At 37.7% G+C, this 25164-nt stretch overlaps 1 protein-coding gene across 1 annotated transcript; it reads right to left on the reverse strand.

The window, feature by feature from the left end:
• Positions 1-219: 219 nt before the first annotated feature.
• On the reverse strand, positions 220-25136 carry LOC145990294 (WD repeat domain phosphoinositide-interacting protein 3). Its single transcript, XM_083125983.1, has 8 exons — positions 24956-25136; positions 22891-23067; positions 21154-21336; positions 18586-18776; positions 17296-17381; positions 16135-16236; positions 2718-2839; positions 220-1003 (listed from the first exon to the last, which is right to left on the reverse strand). The coding sequence occupies exons 1-8, from the start codon at positions 25020-25022 to the stop codon at positions 897-899; spliced, it is 1035 nt and encodes a 344-aa protein (XP_082982109.1). The 5' UTR covers positions 25023-25136; the 3' UTR covers positions 220-896.
• Between the last annotated feature and the right edge of the window lie 28 nt (positions 25137-25164).

A 25164-nucleotide genomic window follows, 5' to 3' on the forward strand; every position in this document is an offset into this window, starting at 1 on the left:
AAGTATCATGAAACCTTAATAGGACAAAATATGCTGCTATTCAATCTGCACCCGTTCTAGTATATCATTTCGAGAGAGAGCTTCTACTACAGATCTCATCATTGGTAAAAAAAAAGTAGTTCACCCATTGCTGTCTAGAAACCTAATAATTGAATAGATTAGGGTAAACTAGACAAAACATAATGGGGAATTAAGATTACATTAAAGAACCACTGTAACTAACATTCAGGCATATATTAAAGTAAAGAAAAAGCAACATACTCAAAAACCAGCCCCGTATGTGTCATTTTCCTCTCTACATAAGAACAATAACATTTTATAGGATGTTTATAGAAATACCATATGCAATTTAAGCACATTTCTATCAATGATCAGTCTCATCATCATCATATTTATTACAGTGGCCTTACATTACTCTAACATGGCAAATTCATAATTACAAAAAACTTGGAAGATTAACCTATTTAAAAATAATCAATTAGAAATATAATCAGCTGGTAGCCCAACAACATATAATAATCATGTCTTCTATTTACATGTTGTACTACTCATAGTGCATTCATAACAAGAAAATAAGCCACTGCATATATCTATTGGCAGTTAACGACAAGCAGATCCTAATTACACAATACTTCGGGGGATATGTTCTGGACAAATTACACTAATGCATGCAAGATAGCCATAGTTCTTCAGCGAGTGTTATTACTTTGTACATGACTCATTCAAAATATATCTTACGCATACAAAAGACACTCATTCACAACTAACTGCTGTTCCCTTGTAAAATTAAGCACCAATATATCGCAGCCGATGCACACCAGTTTTGCCACCACACTGGAAGTAAGCCACTTCATGACCCGTCTCACGTCACAGCTGTAGGTCTGTGTTTTGATCCACTACATCTTGCCGTCAGTCATCTCCAGGAATTGAGCATACATTTCCCGTGAGCATTCTCCCTTGTTGTTAAACACAAATTTGTAGTAGCTTCCATCGGCACATATTACTGAAAAGGAAGTAAACTTAAATTATGTAAAATATGCAGCAGGTACATAACAATCCAGTAACATCTTCCTTAATGTATTACAAAAGTATATCACAATGTGATATGATGCCAAGGGTCCCAGGTTCAAATCCCAACCTGGACAAGTGTTCTTTGTGGAGTGTCCCTTCATCAATTTCATCATATCATCACTCATTCTCATCGCCTGGATTATGTAGCAGCATTAAATAACAAAAATGAAATGAAATATTGCAAAAATACTACAAATGACTTCTTTGCTATGCAGGTCTTGTGAACGAGAAACTCTAATAGTTTTTTTGTTGTAGTTATTTTGCATTCAAAACTTGTAGTTCCGCCAGTTGGTATTATTTGTATAAATGACGAGCACCTCACTTCCATTCATACTCATTAATGACCCTACAATTCTCAACGAATTATTAACAAATGATGTAAAGCTTTTAAAAATTACCTATAGACAGATAGGTATTTATTTTAGATTTAGATATGCACAAAAATCCCTACTGTAAATATATTTAGAAACTGAACACACAGTTGCTTCCGCCTCCCTGATGGCATAGTGGTAACATCAACAACTTGTAATTAATCAAGAGGTCCTGGTTAGATACTCGGTGAAGGCACACAGTGTAAAATAAACTTGGAGCCTTTCTGTTCAAAGTGATAAGCACAACAAGTTAAGGAATTTGTTACCGGACTTTAACAATGTGATACAATCACACATGCAAATTTCTTATCATTTTGTATGCACACCAAAAGTTTTCCATCAAGGAGAGAAGGAATATGCCCGCAAATCAATGAACATACAATTCAAATTTTGAATGGACTCGTGTTTCATTATGTAGAAGACATGCCAAACACAAATTGTATAAATACGGAGAAATTAGTACTCACTTTATCCGCGAAACTGTTTTTTACTTCTTCGTTCCATTAATTTCAGTGGCCACTGCCACCATCCTCGTTGGAACTGTTGCTTGGCGTGCATCTTAATAGAACGAAGTAAAAAACAGTTTCGCGGATAAAGTGAGTACTAGTTTCTTCGTATTTATATACTTACATGTGTCTCTTTTCCCAATTATGAACAAATTGTATGTTAATTCAGAAATCCATTTTGCTACAAAACAAGCACGAACAGTGTTCATCATAGTTGGCAATGTTTTACAGTACCAAGTTCAATCCCTGATAGTGAACCCCAGTCTATGAGCTACAGGGTGGGCAAAAAGTCCCTTTACATGTTAATAGCATAGTACAGTTAGACATGTAGATAAACATTTTTATGAATACAAAAACAGTATATTTTTACTATTGTTGAGCAGATTGACTCTTTATTATTATTAACATTATTGTTGTTCTGTTACAGATTGTTGAGATAAGAATTTCCCGCCATACGGAGTGCACACTGTTGTTGATCAATGAACCTTGAACATTTGTAACATGAACCTTGAACATTTGTAACAATGTTAATAAGTTATTCACAATAAATGTTAATATTAACCATCTTTCCAATACTGATACTACTGGTAATATAGCTGACACCGATAGATCAGTACTGTTAGTGGCTAATCCCTAACATATATTTTAAAGCAAAACTCTTCACAGCTTCATAGGACATTTACTATATAATACTTACAGCAATAAAATTTGTAACCACCCTGAACAGTTTCAAATTATTATACTGACTATATCAGTAGCGTCCACTCACCTATGACAGAGTTGTTGTCTGCTCCAAATGCACACATACATTGTGGTCCTCCGGGAACTTGGAACTTACAGAAACTCCAATTGGAGCTAAAGTATTTTGGTAAAAATGTGGCAGAGGCTAAGCTGAAAATAACAATTAGAACTGTATTAACATTTGAACAACTTCACAAAAACAAACACTGGTATTCAGCCACCCAACATTAACTACTCCAATGATATTAACACACACCATTCAGGATGTATAATATTCAGCCGTATATCTGCGTAGATAAACATTGCCAAATGAATACGTAACCTTCCCCTAGAATCATTTTTTGCTCCTCTTTACACGAGAAGAGGCATTATCATTAGGGCTAAACTAATAACATTTTGACCAATGCCCGTACAGATTCCTATATCAATGCTTGAAAATTGTAACAAAAGTTATTCAAAATCTTTATTGATATTAGTGGACAACAATTCCACTCCAATTATAAGCATAATTTACCAGATCTTTCCTTTAAAACCTTATAATGCCAATTATATAATCACTAAATACGGTTTTTTTTTTCACACAATTTTGGTGCAAATTAAATGGAAACTTGAAATTTTGCATAATTTCCAAGATAACTAGATCGCATTTTCTGCAGACTCCTGTAAAAGACCAAAATACCGGAAGAGTTTGGTCCAGCCCTGCTACCTCTATTTGGTGCAAGGTGCACGTATCTTAACCTTAAACCTCAGCTAGCATATCATCAGGGTAGGGTTCTTTGTAGAAAACGAAACCAGAGAGGATGCCTTCCAATGGAGACGTTTAAACGAATATATTATTTAAAGACAGGATACATGGAATAAGAATATTTACATGATAAGCTACGTTCTTCTGTAATTCTTGTTTACAATCAAGTTTTATCTTTACATGTCTTTTATTCTTTCCTTATTTCATTTTTATATTCTTCTATCTGTGCTTCCTTCTTAATGGACGATCTGGATCTGGACTTCCTTCTTAATGGACGATCTGGATCTGGACTTCCATCTTACCAGACGATCTGGATCTGGACTTCCATCTTACCGGACGATCTGGATCTGGACTTCCTTCTATTTTCGCTTTTCTACAATTTAGGAATTCCTTTATCCTTTTTTCAGCTTTTCGAATTATACTAATCTCCTCCCTTGCGGCTGCGATTGAAACGCTCCAACACTAAATAGGTACAACCTAGTGTGTACTTGGTGCCAAACGACTGACACACGCATCCAAATAGGTGACACGGCTGAAACGTGCAACCAAAAGTGCTGTGGGGCATTCACTGGAACGCGGTGCCACTGGGGTAATCAAAATTTCCACTATTGGAATGGTAAATCAAATCAAACAGATTCAAGATCTGTTCAAAGATACAAATTTGTATCAGTGCTTTGACTTATAGAAAAGGAAAGTTAAAAATTGTACTTACGTATGTGAGTATAGTGCTCTTATTGTAGAACGACGTTTCAGAGATTGACTATCTCTTTCCTCAGGTTCGTATAAAAACTAAGTACTTGGCATAGTACTGCGTCAAAAATGTAATATGAGGATTGTGGTTAAGGGTTGGTTAGGGTACATTTAAAATATTAAGTTTTTGCTATTAGAAGTACATAAAAAACCAAGCCGTTCCCTAATAAAACTTGTACAGTAGACCTATTCACAGGTAAAAAAGTTAAAAAAGTTAAAATTCTAAAAAACCTGCATAAATCACAATGCAACCTGCAGGTTTGGCCTTTCCTACCCAACTTTCTTAGTTTTTATACGAACCTGAGGAAAGAGATAGTCAATCTCTGAAACGTCGTTCTACAATAAGAGCACTATACTCACATACGTAAGTAGAGTGCCACACACATAAATTTGCCGTTGCGTAGAAACGAATTTTCGTTTCGTCTCCCTCTCTCTTAGCATCATGTGTTCTACCCTGCTCGAAAACCTTCGCTATTGTTGCCACATTGTCATTCCATTCCTGGACACACTCGCGCAAACATCATTGAAAACAATTGAATAGCGCTCCAGCTCGCGGTTCCCACCGTTCGGTAGGGACGCTGATGTGGCAATATAGCACGGCGTAGTGCTTGCTTCTTTTATGCAGTGCATGTTCATTGGCTAGCTAGTAACTAGTATTGCCAACTGTAATAATGAAGCACTATTTCTGTCACGGAAGGGGAAAAGGCAGGTAAAGTGGCGGTGAGTTTTGTTGGATTGGAAGCACCATATTTTTATTTTATACTAAGTATTTGACCGGTTTGACGTTGTGTGCGTGTATTGCGTGTGTGTATGTAAAAGTGTGTGTTTGCTAATGAACGTTAAATTCCATAATGCCTCCAGTTCTGTCGAAGTTGAAATCAAAAACCTTGCATAGCCAAGCTCGGGAAATTCTAAGCAACGTGCACGAGTTCATGAAGGAGGAAGCCAGTCATGGTGTTAGCATCCCAATAAAGCATTTTGGCAAGAGAGCAGCGAACAGCAGCAACAAATTGTTCATATTTCATAATTTTGGAATTATTCAAAATAAATAAATTATGTGGCTCCAACATCATTTCAACTCTGGCTCCGGCACGTGTTCTTGTAGAAATTGCATAGAGGAGGCTGTCATTTTTGCTGCTTAATGCGATACATATTGTTTTCTGTGTTAAAATTGCCATGCTTTGATGGGTGACCAAGTTCATAGCAGGGCCGGCGGAAGGGGAGGGCGAACCGTCCCATCGCCCAGAGCGGTAAAATTTGAAGAGAAGAAAAAAATAAGCCTATTGAAAACTGTGATCGAGCGAGATATTCTTTTGCGCTGAATAGTATTGAAATAGCATAAGAAGTCTCATTATTTATTTTATATTTTGATGTTTTAGTTAGGAATATATTGATTTTCAATTTTCCGTTGCTGCGTAATGACCGGGGGGGGGGGGGGGGGTCGAAATAGAGCGGCATCTGCCGCCACCTCCCAGGGAGGCAAAATGACTAGCGCCGGCCCTGGTTCATAACAAAATAAAAAGCCGCGCAGCTTATCGTCTAGTGGCAGTATATGTACTTGTTATTGTTGTGGAAGCCGGCATCCTTTGTAAATGTACAACAAAGGCAACCGACTGTCGCCGATCTCAGAGAGGAAATAATAATACTGCTTCAGGAGGAGTGTTATGGTGCAATTGTAGCGGTTTAACACGTTGGCATGTTATTATCTGCCGTTGCAGTTCCATACCAGTGTATACGGGTTTTGGGAGTGAAAAGTTAGAACGCCACCAGTGCATTAATGCAATGAAAAATAAAGCATTTTTGGTAAAATTTTTGGTAATTTAACTTATGTGTTAGTTCATATTTTGCGAATTTTTAGTAGCTACATACAAAGCCACTTGTTAGTACATATTAATCCTAGTCCTGGTATAATGCATGACGTTTAAAACTCAACGTTAGATAGACCTGAATTCTCTAATTTTATTGTTGTACGTAACAGCTGTGCATCGGCGCACTGCAGCGATTTTTCTATCTGCTCCATTAGCAACACTGCTTCTTTAGTTGTTTCGCGCATCGCACGGCAGAATTATCTGCGCTGGACTCTACAATTTTTAACTTTCCTTTTCTATATTCTGGATTTGTGAGTAACACGCAACAAACCTATAAAGTGCTTTGACTTATTTAGTTTTCTGATCAATTTACATATGATAACTAATTTGATTTATCGAGTATATACATTAATTTATTATTTTTATATTTATGCTTGGTCTTCTTTTAATAGATTCTATTGTTTTACATCTTTCCAATTTGCTTTGTTCTTATTTATATAAAGTTATTCACATATATTATGCTAATTCTTAATCTTGCAAGCCTCGTGCTGCCATCTCTATTCCTCTTTGGCAAACTATTTACATTACTTGGTCATATTGGGTACATAACAGCCCTCCTTATTATATGTTCACACATATAGTTTCTAACATCACATGCTGAGCAGAACATGGTCGGCTTGCTTGTTAAGAGAGAAGAAACACACGAGAAAACACCACATGCATAAAATAAAACTTTAAAAGTTCTTACATTTCAATGATATTGTCGAGGATAAAATGGAGTTAAAAATACTTGTGGGCATTAGTATACTCCTGTTCCTACAAGTACCCACACTGATTTTAACTTCATTTTTATCCTTGACAGTGGCACAACCAGGGGGGCATTTGTTCGAACACAAATGCTTAAAGCATCAACTTGTACCCCCTTTTTGCATAATTTACAAGGGTAATAACATCTTTGATACTACCACTACTACTAATAATAATAATGCTGGTCTCAGGTTCGAATCTCGGCTTGGACATGGATGTTTGTGAGTGTCCATTCATCAATTTCATCATCCACATCTTAGCAAATTAGCCAAAAGTGGCACAAGAAGCGAAGTAAAATAGAACAAATCAATAATAACAATAATGTTATAATATTATTATTATTGGTACATTTATTCTGGTACTTGCCCCCCCCCAGATAAAAATTTGTGGTTGCACCTCTAATCCTTGACAATGTTGGAAATTTTAAATTTTTTTCTTGTGTTCTGACACTCTTGACAGGTAAGACCATCATATTATTACACATATTAAACTAAACTTCTATGTGAAACAGGCTCTTGAAACACAAGGCCTGTCAAGTTTGGAGAGTATTGAGCCTCATCACCACTATTAGCTGGCTTTGTAGCATGAAGCGTGCTGTTATTGCTTTCAAGTAACTCTCTACTTGTCACACTGTTTGGTCAACTATCAAATTTTCTGGCTCAAACCAAGTACCATTTGCAGCAAAGGAAAATATCCTTCACATACAACTTTATATTTAGGAATTTCAAAACACTTTAATTTATGTTGCTTTTTCTACCTTCCTGTTATCTTCAACAGTGAGGATGAATGGTAAGTTGGCGATAGGATAAGCGCAATGCGGGAATCATGATTTGCCTAGACTTAAAATTAATCCTAGCTTCTGTAAAACAATTTGCAATCATGACGCAATAGAAAATATATTTACTGTTTTGAATTTAATGTTGAGTAGATGATATCTTACTTTAATCCCTGTAAACTCAGCGGTAGGAGCTCAGATGAGTTCTTTTCCGAGGCGAGCCTCAGCAACTGGGCGGGTCGCAGGTGGCGGATAGCGAACGGCCATCAGATATGATGGTTAGCTGCGAATAAGGCAGTGCCGAATAAGCAGTCCCGGACCGAGGCGGCAGTGCTATCAGGGTCTGGGAGAGGTTGGTTTTTGGCAGGACCATCCTCAATAAAAACCCAGAAAAGCCCCTTTGATAGCACTGTGTCATGGCGAGAAAGTGCCGCCATTAAATAAGCACTGCCCCTGCTGCCTTGCAGGGAGGGGAGGGATCCCCAAAGGCTAAGGGAAGGAAACCCTAACAGAAAACCAAGGGTAGGGAGGACTCTTTAGGCATGGTGAAGCCAGCCTCCCTAGGGGAGTAAACCCCAAATAAAAATCCTGGTCCCCCAAGTTTGGGGGTATGGCGTGGGACTGACCATTCTACCCAGTAAAAGCACCTATTGTTGAGAAGCCTTCAAGTCAGAGAGCCGGACTGGAATATGTAAGACGAACTGGCAAGAATAAGGATATGAGAGTAGGAACATGGAACGTATTATCTCTATACAGAACTGGAGCCCTAAGAAACCTTACCGAAGAGTTTAATAAATACAAGCTTGATATTCTTGCATTACAGGAAATTAGGTGGACTGGGAAGGATGTGTTGGAGCAGAAAGATACAGTAATATATTATAGCTGTGGAGAAAAACATGAGTTTGGAACAGGTTTTTTAATAAAGAAGAAGATGAAAAATCTTGTAATGGATTTTAAGGCAATAGATGATAGAATCTGCATTTTAAGAGTTAGGGGAAAGTTCCATAACTACAGCTTGATAACAACCCACGCACCAACAGAGGATAAATCTGAGGAAGAAAAGGATGCTTTCTATGATAAATTGGAGAGGGCTTACGATTCATGCCCCCAATATGATATTAAAATAATTCTTGGAGATTTTAATGCAAAGGTAGGCAGGGAAATCTGGGCTAAACCTGTGATAGGATCTCATAGCCTGCACTATGAGAGTAACAATAATGGAATAAAACTGATTGATTTTGCAAATAGGCATCAAATGATCATAGCAGGCACCTTTTATCCTCACAAAGATATACATAAAGCAACATGGAGAACTCCAGATGGGAGATCAAGTAACCAGATAGACCATGTAATTTTAGATAGTAAACACAAATCAAGCATTTTAGATGTACGTAGTTTTAGGGGAGCAAATGTGGACACAGATCACTACCTGGTGATTGCTAAGATCAAGAACAGAATATCATGTATACACAAAAGGCAAGAAAGTAAAATCACAAAATATGATATATATAAATTGAAGGAAAGAGACAGAAAGAAAACATATCAGCAAAAGATTACTGACAGACTGAAAAACCTGGAAGATGGCGTGAACAACACCAATCCCAATGAAGAGTGGTGTAAAATACGAGATGTAATAATAGAAGTAGCAGATGAGGAAATAGGGGAAATGAAGAAACAAAACCGTAATGAATGGTTTGACGAGGAGTGCAAGGAGATAACCAAGCAGAAAAATGAAGCATACAGAAATATGATACAAAGTTATTTTACAAGAGCAAAGCTAGAAGTATATAGAGAACTGAGAAGGAAGGAAAATAAAATACATAAGAGAAAGAAAAAAGAGAGTGTGGAAAGTAAAATGAGACAAGTGGAATCATTTAATGGAAAACGAGAGAGTAGAAGATTCTATAGAACTGTCAATGAAATGCGAGGATTCCAAACTGGAGCATATATATGTAAGGATAAAGACGGACGACTGTTAAGTAATGACCAGGATATTTTAATTAGATGGCAGGAACATTTTAATGAACTTTTGAATGAACAAAACCAGAATGGAAGTGGAATGGAGCAAGAACAGAATCAGCATACGGAAGAAGATCAGAATGTAACAAATCCCCAGCTTAATGAACAGGAAAAGCAGGGACCCAGCGGCGTATACTCTGGGTCATCTAGGTAATCGCAGATGACCCGGCTGTATTTCTTTCTCTTTTTTAAAAAAAATATATATATACATTTCTTCGCAATATTCTTCCAAACCAATTTCGATGAATACATTTCTTTGCTTCCAGCGCGCCGCGAATGCTTCCAACTGTTTGCCGCTGAATGTCCGGGAACCTTTCTCCAGCCGGTGGAATGACGTTAGGGAATCTCACCCTGACGTCATTCCACCCGCTTCCTTTACAACCCTTGGCGAGAAGAGAAAGAAAAGAGGGGGGAGGAAACTCTGCTTCTCAGGCGCGGCGATTCCGTGGCCAGGGTAAGCTCCTTCTGGTGAGAGTCCATCGGTCTCAACCCCTAGAGTTTGCCTTTCCCTCCGCTGGCGACCATTGACCTCCTACAACCCTCCTCCACAATTCTCTCCCGAAGGCTATGTCGTCGCTAAACATAGAAACTGTGTTTTTTATGGCAGGGACATTTCTCAGGAACGGGAATCTTGGGTTCACAAATTGCCTTCTGTAAGGGAAATAGGGAAAACATACCCGGTAAAGTGCGAAGAACAGGAAAATATGAATAACATAGGCAAACCAATTCTACGCTAATTTTCACTATACATTTACTTCTGTCTTGCTGATGTCTGTTACAAAAGGAAAAAGCTTAAATATTGAAGATGAAGCAAACTAAATTAAAATTCAAAACTTAAGCAATTAATGCACCTATAAGCTGACTCCCCCCATTCTTGTATTTGCAAAAATAGTGATTGTTTCTTCTCTCTAATCTTCAAAAGCAGCGAGAGTACTTCCTTCACGGAACTGAATATTTTTTAAAGGTAAAAAAGGTAAAGTGCTCCCCTGTGCATAGCACCATGCCATGAAGGCGTATAGTGGGTGTGGGGGTAACGCCCCACACTTTCTTGATCCGGTCGTGAGTGGAGATGATGTGATCAGCATCACGCCCCTGACCGCCTTTACCCCCCAGGGTTTCCCCCAGGTACCCATGTTATTCGACGCTGGGTGGGCGCCGGGGCCGCTTCCATCGTTAGAAAAGTTCCCGGATTTGAACCGGCCGGGGATCGAACCCGGGACCTTTAGCATGGTAGTCAGACGCGTCACCGATTGAGCCACCGCGGCCACACGAATATTTTTTAAAGGAAAAGATATAAATAAATTACATATATTTTAGTTTATTTAAGTTACTATTCCACTTTTTTAGATTAATAGTGAAGATGAACGACTAAAACATATAAGGAACAAACACATCAGGCACGTAGCCAGGTGGAGGACTCGGGGAGCTGAAATCCCCTCCCCGAAATCATTCATATATCTAATTTAAAAAGTGTATAGTGGTAATTAATTTTACTTCATTTTCAGATTAAACACCTTGCATAATACGTTGTAATTATCTGAGATTTATCTTCAGAACTTCTACCCCCACTTTTTCAACTTTATGATACGGCTGGTAATAAGGGATCCCACCCCGAAATAAATTTCTGGCTCAGGCCTGCACTGATTCGAACTTTTAAAACCTGTCATCGCAGGGAATTTGGAGCTCGGAAAGGGAATTTTTTTTATCATTCATAGGGAATTTCATTCTGAGTCCTGGAGTAAGTTGAATTTTGCACTTAAATTAATAATGAGGGTTTCTATTTCACTAGTGCATGTCTTTCATTTTATATTTCACAGTTTTTTTTATTTTGCTTTATAATACTGTCTTGTTTTATTATTTGAAATTCTACACGTATATTAAACTGCAATAATGAGAATTAATTGATTGTGGTCGCCACAATAAGACAAACATTCCCACAAAATATTCCTAAATCTCATATGGATCCTGATATAAAATGCACGGAAACATTTATTAGTTTGATGATCAAGGGTCGGAGATTACCCACTCGTTAGAACCAGCATACGCCACTGCAGGGACCTAGCCTTGAAGAAGTTAAGAGTGCCATTGAGAAGCTGAAAAACAATAGAGCGCCAGGATCTGACAAAATAACAGCAGAGATGATGAAACTTCACGGAAGGGATTTCTTGAGAAGCATTCAAAATCTACTAGATAAAATATGGAAGGATGAAGAAATCCCATCACAATGGGAAGAAGGTATAATATACCCCATATATAAGAAGGGGGATCGCCTACAAACAGAAAACTATAGAGGCATCAGCAAACTTAACACCGGATACAAAATTCTCTCCAATATACTTTTCCGAAGGCTCTCCCCGTATGTAAACAAAATAATAGGTGACTACCAATGTGGCTTTAGAGAGGGAAAATCGACCTCAGACCACATACATACAATTAGACAGATATGCGCAAAGACAAAAGAATTTGGAATAAATACATATCACCTCTATATAGATTTTAAATCTGCATATGATACCATACGAAGGAACGAGCTGATTGAAGCCATGAGGGAATTCAACATCCCACAGAAATTAGTAAATCTAGTAGAAGAGACTCTAAAAAAAGTGCGATGTAGAGTACAAATAAGAAATCAGCTATCTCAAGAATTCAAAACAAAACAAGGATTGCGTCAAGGAGATGCCCTGTCATGTATGCTATTCAATATTGCACTAGAAAAGGCTGTCAGAGAATCAGGCATAGACATTAGAGGAACTATAATAAACAAGTCAGTGCAAATGATGGCATATGCAGATGATGTGGTTATAATAGCTAGAACAACAAGAGCATTGCGTGAAGCTGTAGCTAATCTCCTTACAGCAGCACAAAAAATGGGGCTTGCAGTAAATGCTGCTAAAACAAAATATATGGAAATAACCAAGGTGCATACTAGTACCACACATTTTGAAGTTAACGGGCTCTCCTTCGAGAGAGTACAGGAATTTAAATATCTTGGTGTGTATATAACAGAAAAAGGAGATTCTCTGACAGAGATTCAACACAGAATAAGTATGGCAAATAGAAGTTACTTTGGACTTGGAAAACATATGAAGTCCCGGTATATCAGAAGGAAAACAAAAGTTAAGCTATACAAAACGTTAATAAGACCTATTTTAATGTATGGATGTGAATCATGGATTATAACTAAGAATGCTGAGACAATGATCGGAAGTTTTGAAAGGAAGATCCTGCGCAGGATCTATGGTCCTATATGTGAAAACGGATTTTGGAGAAGAAGATACAATAATGAACTATATCAACTCTACCAAGATATAGATATTGTGAAGGAAATTAAACTAATACGGTTAAGGTGGCTAGGACATATATACCGAATGCCAGATAACTCGACGTGCAAAAAGATAACGTTTATGCATATGGAGGGCAGGAGAAAAGTAGGAAGACCACCTTTAAGGTGGGTTGATTCGGTAGAAGAGGACCTAAGTATGCTGGGAGTTAGGAGTTGGAGAAGGAAGGCGCTGGATAGAGATGGATGGCGGAAGATTTTGAAGGAGGCCAAGGCCTGTGATGGGCTGTAGTGCCAGAAAAGAAGAAAGAAGCTTCTGTAAAACAATTTGCAATCATGACGCAATAGAAAATATATTTACTGTTTTGAATTTAATGTTGAGTAGATGATATCTTACTTTAATCCCAACTTTACAATTACTAGTGGCCAGGGAACAGATTTATATGTAAATACATATTCATGTATGAAGCTGAAATCAGTTATATTTTGCATAATCTTTGGGGATCATGGCATGCAGACTTAAAAAATTCAGCTTTTATTTTCCATATTTCGGAATGTTTCTCAACATATACTCATATTCACGCAATAACTATGAGGGGCGTACTATAATGATTTACACTTCTTTATATTTTTTCAGGTCCCATGGTCCACCATTCAAGAAGTGAGGAATGGCATACGAAGCTACGAGTCTAGTCTACCGATTTCAGGCAGCAGTGCCCAATAAAGATTCCCGGTGTTCACACAGCAGCACGTTCCGTACATCATTGTCAGCGGACTATTGGACAACATGGAAAGCGACTATAATGGTCAGCATTGGACAAGTTGGTTTCTATGGAGAGAGGGTGTGACCACAGCAGATTTACAGATGATTGGTGGCAGTGTGTGGTGAACATGCACCTTCACGGAAAACCGTTTACAATTGGGTGGAAGGCTGGAAAATAGGATGCATGTCAACAGAAAAAGGGACAAGTTCTGGAAGGAAAGTGACTGTGACAACACCAACAAACATTACACGGGTTGCGCAAGTCATTGAGAACAGGTGCATCACGTTTTCTGAAATGGAGGTGACCACGGGCCTGTCCAGAAACACCCTGCAGCGAATCGTGCACGATCACCTTAATATCGGGAAAGTGTGTGCCAGATGGGTTCAGAAAAACAAACCAGGAAAATGGGCAAAAGGAGTGCTCCTGCAACATGACAATACATGCCCCCACACCAGTTGGGAATCAACCACGGCCATTACTGAAATGGGGTTCGAGGTCCTGCCACACCCTGTGTACTCTCGTCTGTAAATCTCTGCTGTGGTCACACCCTCTCTCCATAGAAACTTGTCCAACGCTGACCATTATAGTCGCTTTCCATGTTGTCCAATAGTCCGCTGATGATAATGTACGGAACTTGCTGCTGTGTGAACACCGGGAATCCTTTTTGGGCACTGCTGCCTGCAATCGGTAGACTAGACTCGTAGCATCATATGCCAGTCCTCGCGTCTCGAATGATGGACCATGGGACCTGAAAAAATATAAAGTACAAGGGTTGTTCAAGGTTGACCGGGACTTTTATTTCTGCAGAGGAAATAGGTAGCAGAAGAAACACCAAACTATGTCAGTTTTTCAAGTTATTCTCCGTGTGCGCCGAGACACCGTTGCCATCGTTCTGGCAGATCCCGAATTCCTTTGGCGTAGAAAGAACTTGGTTGTTGTCGTAGCCACTGGAGGACATCGCTCCGCAGTGCTTCGTCTGTTGTGAATTTCTTCCCTCCCAGATGGTCTTTAAGGGGTGCAAACAAATGATAATCACTGGGGGCTAAATCCGGACTGTAGGGGGGATGGGGCAGAACTTCCCAGCGCATGTCGGCCAGAGTTGTTGTTGTCACATTGGGCGGGCATTGTCATGGAGAAGAATGACATTTCCAGACAACATCCCAGGTCTTTTCTTGCGAATAGACTTTCGTACAGCACCACTCAACAATGTGGAGTAATACTGGGCATTAATCGTGCTCCCTTTCTCCAGAAAATCCACATGGATAACGCCCTTCATGTCCCAGAAGACACTTGCCATGATCTTTCCAGCGGACGGCTGCATTTTGCTTTTCTTGGGGGGCAGGGAACGTTTATGCCGCCACTCCATGCTGCGTCTTTTGGTCTCTGGGGTTGATATGTGCAACCATGTTTCATCACACGTGATGATGGATTGCAACAATTCATCACCTTCTGCTCGAAACCGATTCAGAAGCTGTTCACAGACCGTTCTGCGTGTCCACTTCTGATCGAATGTCAGCTGGCGGGGAACCCACCTTGCACAGATTTTGCGGAAGCGTAAGTGGTCATGAATAATTGTCTCAGCACTCCCCGACACTGATATTCACCTCGGCAACAATATCCCGCACTGTTACTCGCCGGTTCTCAAGAATCATTTGCTCAACACGTGTGATATTCACTAGTGTGACTGCAGTCGGGCGAATGTGTCCATGTGCTTCATTTGTCACCAGCTCCCGTCCTTCGCAAAACTGCTCACACCATTCGTATACTCTTGTCCGCGACATCGTTTGTTCACCATACTGTGCTTGCAATCGTCTGAAAATCTCAGCTTGTTTCACTTTCTCCTTCACGAGAAATTTGATTACACACCGCTCCTCCACAGCCACAGACACACTGCTTGCTGCCATGTTCGCTGTAACTGCTGCGTGAAATACGTCATGCCGGGCGCTAGTTACTCGCGAAGGAATACATTACGTCACCCGCACGTTTCATCATGATCTGGCTATTCATCGATTTTTTACGTACGAAAATCCCGGTCAACCTTGAACGACCCTTGTATAAATCATTATAGTACGCCCCTCGTACATGTCTCCCACCTGTGACCGAATGAGTTGGGTGAATTCCTTGCAATATTGAATGCAGTTTTAGTCAATATACATCAATAGACAATAGAAGGAATTTCACCCTCAAACACTTACAACAATATTTTGTTATTCATTGTTTTGGAAACAGAAAATGAAAACACATTTTGTGTTGTTTTACAATTAATGTCAATGTACTGTATTTTATGTAGGTCGTGTAGAGTTTTATATTATTAAAAAGGTAATTTTTTTACAATTTTAAGTCCATATTTTTGTGAAAATAACTAAATATGTATTTTCATATTTAGCACATTTTTACCACATATAAATCCATTCCCTGCTAATGACTATTCCGAATACTTATGAGTATAGCCCATTATAAAAATACAATTTCCTGCATGGAGATAGCAGCCACACACCTTGATTGCCTATTTTGTTTCTGGTCCTCCACGGCAAAAATGTGGACGGTTCCATGGTCACTAGATACACACAACCACGAGGAATCATGGTTGAAATTTATACTGGAAAATAAGGCACGTGTAGCAGTATATTATTTTCCTTTTAAAGATATAACAATAAATGTTTAAATATAATATTATAAGATACTGAAAGCAAGTACTCACTGCATCCGCAAAACAGTTTTGTTAAGTTTGGTGGCTGTTGGCACCATCGATGTAGGATCCTATATCCATTAAAATTAACACATAAAAAAACTGCTTTTCCCTTCACATTGTAACATGTCATGAAGGCACATAGGAGGAGGGTATGGAGGTAGGGGCTCCAGACATTCACGATCTCGGCGCTTGTGGAGACGATTGATCAGCACCACACTTTAGCTCCCTTTCAGGTTGCCCTGCTAAATACTCATTTTTAATAGAGGTTGCGTGAACCCCAGAGATGCTCCATGCACGGAAATACCCTCAAATTCCCAGCTGAGATCATCCACCTTGGGAATCGAACCCAGGTCATCCACATAGAAGTAAAAGGCCTACCGACTGGACCACCATGGTTCTGGTTCTGGAGACAAAGTGAATACTTGCTTTTTTGTATACTTTAATATAAATACGCAATTTCCATTTGTTGAGAAATGAATCATATATGTTACGTACATAACTTGAAACTGAAAATGTGTTCTATTTTCTACTAATTCTAACTGATTAAAACATGTTGGGTGCTTTAATACATGTGTCTATTTGGTGAGGTAATTTTGAAATTTATTAATTAATAGTAATTATGTCATATTGTGAATAATTAAACTGTATCTACAGTTTCGTATTGCATGCACAATTCATACATACATTTTTTTAAAGAACATAAACATTTAAGAAAGTAATGGAAATAAAATTATAAAACTTGTACTAAAACACCTGCCAGGTATAATTTAATGTCAAAATTGTTATCTTCATTTGACTGCTCATTAAAGAGTGTATATCCAATATGATGTCTTCACCTTGGTTCTGAATAAAAACAATTTCTACTTATTTACCTGATGAATCTATCATTTCCAAATGGCTAGATCACACCATATATTTCAAATTCTCGTTAATTGTCTACACTTCAGTGCACATATTAACACTTACCAATAGATATGAGCAGCATTGGCACCCCGTCTCAGTTCGTTGATCATATTTCCTGATACGGTGTCAAAAACCCTTATTAGAGTGCCCTGGAAAGATATTTAAATAAAAACTTAATGTCTCAATTTGTAGAAGTTTTTTGAGCAAATATTGTAACAGTGGAACAGCTACTTCAGTTGGCCTTTGGAACTACAGTAGAGAGTCCATGAAGAAATGTTGGCATTATACCCAGTTGTAGTTTTGGAACAAATTATGATGGAACTGTAAAATGAATGAGAAGAAACTCCTTTCCAAGTTTCTTGTATGTACTGGACCACGCAAACTTTGTTTTAAATGTCAAGATTGAACAAACTTTGTTTTAAATATCAAGATTGAACAGTATTAAAACATAAGAAATAATTAATAAATATAAACCTTCTCTTCTCACACATCCTCAAGAGAACATCAGTTGTCAAATTGCAGGATAAGATATTCAGGCACATTTCACTTTCCTTGAAGATAATTTTTCATATACAGATTTAGGCACAAATGATCAAAAAGATTCCAAGTCATGGCAATCATAACTCTTGGTTATTGTTGATGTATGGCCATATACATAGTTGAACACCTTTCATTATTTATCTATCAGTAGCCCAAGGATAGTAAAATTTTAATGGTTTACAATTCATCAATGATATATTTCCTTTTAAACAATTGCTTTGTATATATCAATGTGCACCTATTAACCTATTAAAAACAACACTATTATTCTTCATTATGTTTATTGTAGGAATGTAATCCTATTTTTTCAAATTTTAAAAAATCTATCAAAATATGCCTGAATTTTCACTTTTTGAGACTGCAATCAATTATTGCCAATTATATTTTTTCATAAATTCTGAAACACGATCAGGTCATGAAGAAAATATTATTGTAATTAAAAAATATGTGACCAATTATTTTAATTTTTTTTCAAAATTATTCCAAATCATATAATAAAATGATTAATTGTTCATTTCATTATATAATTAATGCAAAATGTTTACTAAACCAATGGGAAGTATTTGCACCCTTAAGCCCTCTCCTTATAGGTAGATTGTATGGTGAAATGTATGAATACTTCTAGAGAAATTGTCATTGGCTATTTTCATTAATTTCTCTCTTGCGTCATAAATGATTTTAGAGAATAAAATTGTATTAATTGTAGGGCTTCTGCACTGGTAGTTTCTATCAATACTCGAACCATGCTAATATGACAGACAAGCAATTCATTTTACCAAAAAGTATGATCGTCCTCTGAGTATCAGTATTCACCTTTTCCGATGCAGTGGCCAGTCTTGTTCCTTGTAAGTTAAGTGCGATGCAGCTGAGGGCCGCTTCGTGAGCCACAATATCCAGAGGGGCTCTCTCCGTATTAGCCAGGTCCACTACCTGAACGTGGCCGGTCTTCCTCCCCGGGAATGCCAGAAGGGAGTTATTGCTGTTCGGACACAATACACACAAGCCTGCAACAGAACTGATATAATTTCAGGCATATGTATATTCTTACAAAGAAAGCCGTAATTAATTTCAGTGTTTGGAAGCAAGTTTTTATCTTTTTTGAGCACTTCTAACTGGAACTAGCTACATTTAAAAATAACTATAAATGTATTAGAGCATTGTGGCCGCAGTGGCTCAGTCGGTAACATGTCTGGTTCGATCCTCGGCCGGTTCAAATACGGGAACTTTTCTAATGTTGGAAGCGGCCCCGGCACCCACCCAGTGTCAAATGACATGGGTACCCGGGGGGTAAAGACGGTCAGGGGCGTGATACTGGTCCCATCACCCCCACTCATGACCGGATCAAGAAAGTGTGGGGCGTTACCCCCACACCCCCTATATGCCTTCATGGCATGGTGCTAAGCACATGGGAGCACTTTACTTGTATTAGAGTTACTTTTTTGCTAGAGTAGTAATGTTACTAACAGCTACTTTATGATACTTAAATTGTTAATTTGAAAACTTGTAACATGGGGGAAGAATTAAATTGGGAACTCTGTTTCGAACTGTGTCTTCTCTGGATGCTAAGGTGAAAGAATTTTCATGGAATCACCTGAGTCAAGCTTCATTGCATGCTCAATTTAGAGCATCCACACTTGATTGCGATTAGTCATTTCTGATTGTACACAAAACTTTTGTGTTTTAGGTGGATTGCTGGATTCATTTGAAATGTGGTAGTAGAGTTAGGAAAAAGTCATTATTGAGGAAGTAGATCATGTTGAGCTTGGAAGCAGAGAAGGTACCAGGTGTAAATGAAAATGATGGTATCATGTACAAAGTAATGTAGCCAGCATATGAATAATGTTTCAAATTAATTCTTTCTGGACGAGAATTGTACAATTATATAAATTGACAGGCATAGCCGTCGTTCGCTATAAAATTCCATTATGAATTAATAACAGGCTATAATCGCACCACGTCTCTTGTGCATGTGTGTTGTAATCACCTCTTTCAAATTTCAACTGCTACATGTCACGTTTTCTTTGTTGTTGAATTTAACGTGTAGTTATGCTGAATTAAGTTCTACTTTTGTTTATACTCTTGAGAATAGCATTTAATAATTTATATCCATATTAGTTTTTCTTGTATGTACGCATTGCTTGCATTGTACAATTATTTTCCTGTAGTTTACAGTTATTACAAGCATAAGAAAACAGTTTTCTTTGTTACGTTTCAGGAGAACACACGCTCCCTTCATCAGACATTTATTTTCATTTTGAATAAAGATACAGTTATAACAATGGTTAGTTACAGTTAACAAAGATACAGTTATAACAATGGTTAGTTATAGTTAATGGAGAAAGTCTTTACTAACCATTGTTATAACTGTATCTTTAATCAAAATGAAAATAAATGTTGGATGAAGGGAGCGTGTGTTCTCCTGAAACGTAACAAAGAAAACTGTTTTCTTATGCTTGTAATAACCTTAAACTACAGGAAAATAATTATATCCATATTGTGGTTATTTCTTACGATGATTCCGCTTTGATGATTTTGATCCTAATAGACAGTTTTTTACTTGATATTGTAAATGCCATCCAGAAAGGGTTGACACACAAGGATAGAAATTCTTGTTTCATCTTTTTGTTGTTGTAATGATATAAATGTATGAAGACGTTACCAGAGACATAAATTTAAAAAAATGAAAGTCTTTACAATTAAATAATCATTGATTGTGTGCACTTTGTTAGCAAGAAAATTTCCAGCAGAATGTAACTGTAAAAGTGTGTGTATAACTCACAAGCAACATTGTTTGGGCCATGTAAAAAAGGTGATAAGACTTAGTTGCCAATTTCAACGAGAAAAATAAACCAACATAGAAAGCTACGTAAAGTTTAATGTGAATCTGACACAACTTGGATACTGTTTAATTATCATAGGTTCCAGAAAACACACTCCATTTATTAAAGGTATCCAATCACAATAACTGATAGTGCTGTGATAATGCAATAACACAGAAGTTTAAAAAAAAATCTTTTCTACTTGATAAATAAATATAGAAAAAAATAATTTTTTGAGTTACTCTCTATTTTTGGACGTTTATTTCAAAATCAGAAATATGAATGAATTAAAATTCTTAAGAGGAGATGATAACAACACTCAGTAAAATAACCAGTACCACCAGTACATGATAAATTATACAGTGAAACCTCAATTTTACGTTTTTCAGGGGACCAATCTGAAAAATAATTTAAATGCAGGAAAATGTAAAATCGAGGAAAAAATTCTGCCATGTTGGGACCATAAAGATTGAATGTATAATGCATGGAAATGTAAATTCAGGAACGTAAAATCGGGGTTCCACTGTACTTGTAATCACATGCTCCCATATTCAGAAAATACCTCTTGGATTTGGATTCGTCTCAAAAACATGTAGCTGTTGAGGGCTCTGTGTGAATGTGTAAACTTTGATGACTCCTTCTAGAACGACTACTATCCGATCCCGCCTCAAACGAACCCCTCTCACAGGGGCATTAAATTCTAAGGCTATGACGGGCTGTTCCTTCAGGTCATCCCACAGCATCACTGCAACAGAACAAACAGAAATTTAAACAGACTCTGTTCACAGCCTTTTAGGTTGACATCTGCTAACATGCTAACCAATCAAACATGCATTTATCGAATCTGCCCAAGTTCAGTTTCATTTATTGCGATTTCATCATGCTACGAATGCAATTTTTACATGGTTAGATTTCTATTTACTACTGTTAACACATACTGCTAAGTTTTAGCGATTACTTAAAATTTTGTTCAATATGTGCTTTCGTAGTTACGTAAGACAATCCAAGTATTGGTTCTCTTAGCATTAAAATAAAGGCCCTAAATGCATTCTACTAAGGTTCCTATTTACTTCTATATTAATTCCCACTTCCTCGCCTTCATTTTCATTTGCCTATCAGTTGCTTATCAACTGAAAATACATTATCCATGAGAAGCGCACATGCTTGTGTAAGGTAATTTTTAAGTTGTTTTTTCCAACATAAATACATACAGTGCTCATTACTTTAAGAAAGGTTCAAATTTCGCGTGACAATGATTGCCAAAATTCTACGATAATTAGTCTTTCTGCTAGGAGAATTTGAAAAAAAAAATATATAAGACAATCGGAACTGTTACCTTCGATTCTTCTGAACATGAACACTGCTCTTTTTTGCATACAGGATCTACTTGGTTTAACACAATTTTACTTGCACCAGCCTGACACTGTGATACACCTGAACTACATCTAGCGTAAAAAGTGGAGCGAACTAGATGGGGCAAAATTAGTTTGGATGACCTCCGTTTGCCAAAATATATATCATGAATTAGAATTAGAAAACACTTTCGTATAGCAGAACCTCATTTCTTACATTTTACATAAGAAAGTACTTACGCAAATCATTTTCTTTAGCGTTGTTGAAGTTCGGGAATGTAGTTTTGATCCATTTTAATGCGAAATCATGTGTTTATATGTGAAAATATCTCTCAGACACGTTACTGCTGCTGCCACCATTTGCTTTCTGCACGTGAGCAGAATGTTCCGTATGTTACTTGACGTAACCCCCAGTAAGTGTTTCAAACCTCGCCGTGTTTTTACCATAACATGACGTGTCGAGTATTTTTAATTTTTTTACCTATGCTTGCCTAACCTAACCGAACCTCACGGGAAATGGTTTGTGGGGCTAACGTGAATGGTTTGCGAGGTATTAGCATAATTTCAAATCCGGGAACGAAGTAGGTATTTTTCGGTGAACAAGGTTGCAACACTGCATAAATCGACAAAACACTCGCACAATGCGTGATCAACCAGTCCCAGTACGCTATCGCCATAATGTGTGTTACAGAATCGAAATAACGAAGAACAGTAAGTACTCGTAAATGTAAGAAATACACATTACTTTGTTAGAAATTCATTATTACACTTAAAGAAATGTTCCGTAATGCAAAAAAGTTTGAAATAAATGATTTATAGGTGTTTCACCTATACGATAGTAGTACCAAAAACATGAAATGCAAATACCATACCCTACGTCTTTACACTTTACAGATGCCCTGAAAAAAATGATTCCTTAACATCGTTACAGACCTATATCAACATACCTTTGTTTGGTGGGTATTTTGGATGTGATCCTCCTCCAACAAGAGCTAAGTAGTTGCAACGAAACAACATTTCAACATAACTCAAGCCACCATCTGTAAAATCCTGTCTCTCTTTTTCTTTTAACGGATCACAACTGTAGACTCGGAAGCCATTTTCCATTCCGCAGGCAAAACATCCTGGAACGCAAATAGAACTTCCGTTATTTTCTTCAAATTCTATCACAAAAATGATCTGGATAGATGACTCAGTACTGGAGGACAAATTTGGAGATTTAAGACTCAATATTTAATACAGCCAACAAAATTTGAATGCAAAAAAATAAATAAAAGAGTAAACTGCTGTCTTTTCTTTGCAAGTTTGTGTTAAATTTCGATTACTTGATTCTGCCTGGTAATTTCCATTCCATTTGCCTACTTCAAATCAGACCAGTGTTGCCAAGTTGGCCCTTTTGAGTACGTACTCAGCTCCAAAATTCAGCAAAAGCCCCTTACAAATCTAGCCCTTTCAGTAATAAAATGTTTTTTTGGTATTTTCAGTAAAGCAAACTCATATTTTCAGCTTAATAAGAAACATTGCAACACTGCAAAGAAGAATTCACTCAACCGACCCTCCTCTGCACCTGCAAATTCGTCCTGCGACCCTTCCTGGGGCGCAGGTAGCAAAGGTCAGTGCACATTGTCACTTTATCACCTTGTTTCTGGTTTTGGTATGCTGTGTAGCCCGAGGCAAATTACGGATAGCGTCGATTCCAGGAAATGCGAATCTTTGTGGATATATGATCTGTGATCTTCGTTCAGTTGCATTGCATCTGGTCCTTGAAAGTTCACAGAAATGCGGTGCGGAATCGAATCGACGAATCGTTCGTAACAGTGAGGCTCGACCAGAGACTAGTTTGTGCGTGCGGTCGTGTGTGTGTGTGTGTGCATATATATGAAGGCCGAATATGCCTCTGTGTGGAAACAGAAAACCTTTGGTGTGAAGTTTCGAACTACAGAGATTCCAGTGGTGAAAACTCCTTTCAGGATTTGGCATCCTTTGCTTTGAGAAGGTTGACACTTCCCCACTCAAATGGAGATGTTGAAAGAGTTTTTAGAGTTATGAATCAAGTTAAAAATAAGCAAAGAAACAGAATGCAATGCTTTCGTCAGTGCCGACAATTCAATATGGCTTAAAAATAAACTAGGCTAGAAAATTTGTTACAGCTACATACTGCCTGAAAACGTTGTCTCTGCTATCGGAACGATGGTGGCTTACCAGAAAAATGAAGACACAAAATTTTCCGAAGTTAGTTCTTCAAAGTGCAGTGGACTGGAAGGACTTACTGAGGAGGATGCTTTTTTGTAATCTACTGCACCACAATTTACAGGGAGTGCAAGAGGACGAAATAAATTATTTAAGGTAAGAAAATTTAATTTAGTTGAGCATATGCCCCTCTCTTCACAGTTGATTAGTTGTGGTTCTTGAGTTTCAGAAATTTTGTACCAAAACACCCAAGACTTAAGAAACAGATTATTTTTTCAGTATGCAGCCGCACCTTTGTAAATCTAGCCTTTTGGATGTGAATTTTAGCTCCATTTTGCGTGCGATGTAGCCAGTTTTTCTCTCGTGCTTTTGGCAACACTGAATCAGACGGCTCCTTGTAGCATAATGCTTCGATGGACATTAAAAAAATGTAAAACATGTCAATATTATTTTAACATTTACGTGATAAATGCTGATTTCCCATAATAAACAGTTGCTCAGGAGGGTGTCTCAAAAACAATGGCGTGGTATCAAACTTAAAATCATAAAAACTGACATTTCTGGTAGCATCAGTCACCGAATACATACATTTGGATCAAACATGACAAGGTAAAATAACAAGCTGTTACACAGGGCACTGGTATAATAATATAAATGTGTATGTCTTGGTAAAGGTAAAAGCGACACATTTCAACGAGAATCACACACAGCTCAGCTCAATACAGAGTGCATTTCTGTTCTAACACAACAAAAATACTATGGAATTTAGTAAATATTAGTAGTTGTGCTAGACGTTCATAAGACGTGTCAAATAAACATCACCTTGATCTTGGTTAAAGCCTGCATACAGCAGGCCATTTCCGTATGGATTCGAGGATCCTAAGTTCATTTCAGCTAGCTGCAACAATCAATTACACGAATTATAACAAACCGACTTTTAAGTATTGCGCATTTAGAGTCCGTCAACACGTTCATTACTTGTGTTCCGTAGCCATTTTGACAATTGCTAACTACCAATCACAGTTACCGTA

This window comes from Lepisma saccharinum, chromosome 7 (assembly GCF_977018435.1).
Source record: "Lepisma saccharinum chromosome 7, izLepSacc3.1, whole genome shotgun sequence".
Classification (NCBI taxonomy): Eukaryota; Metazoa; Arthropoda; class Insecta; order Zygentoma; family Lepismatidae; genus Lepisma; species Lepisma saccharinum.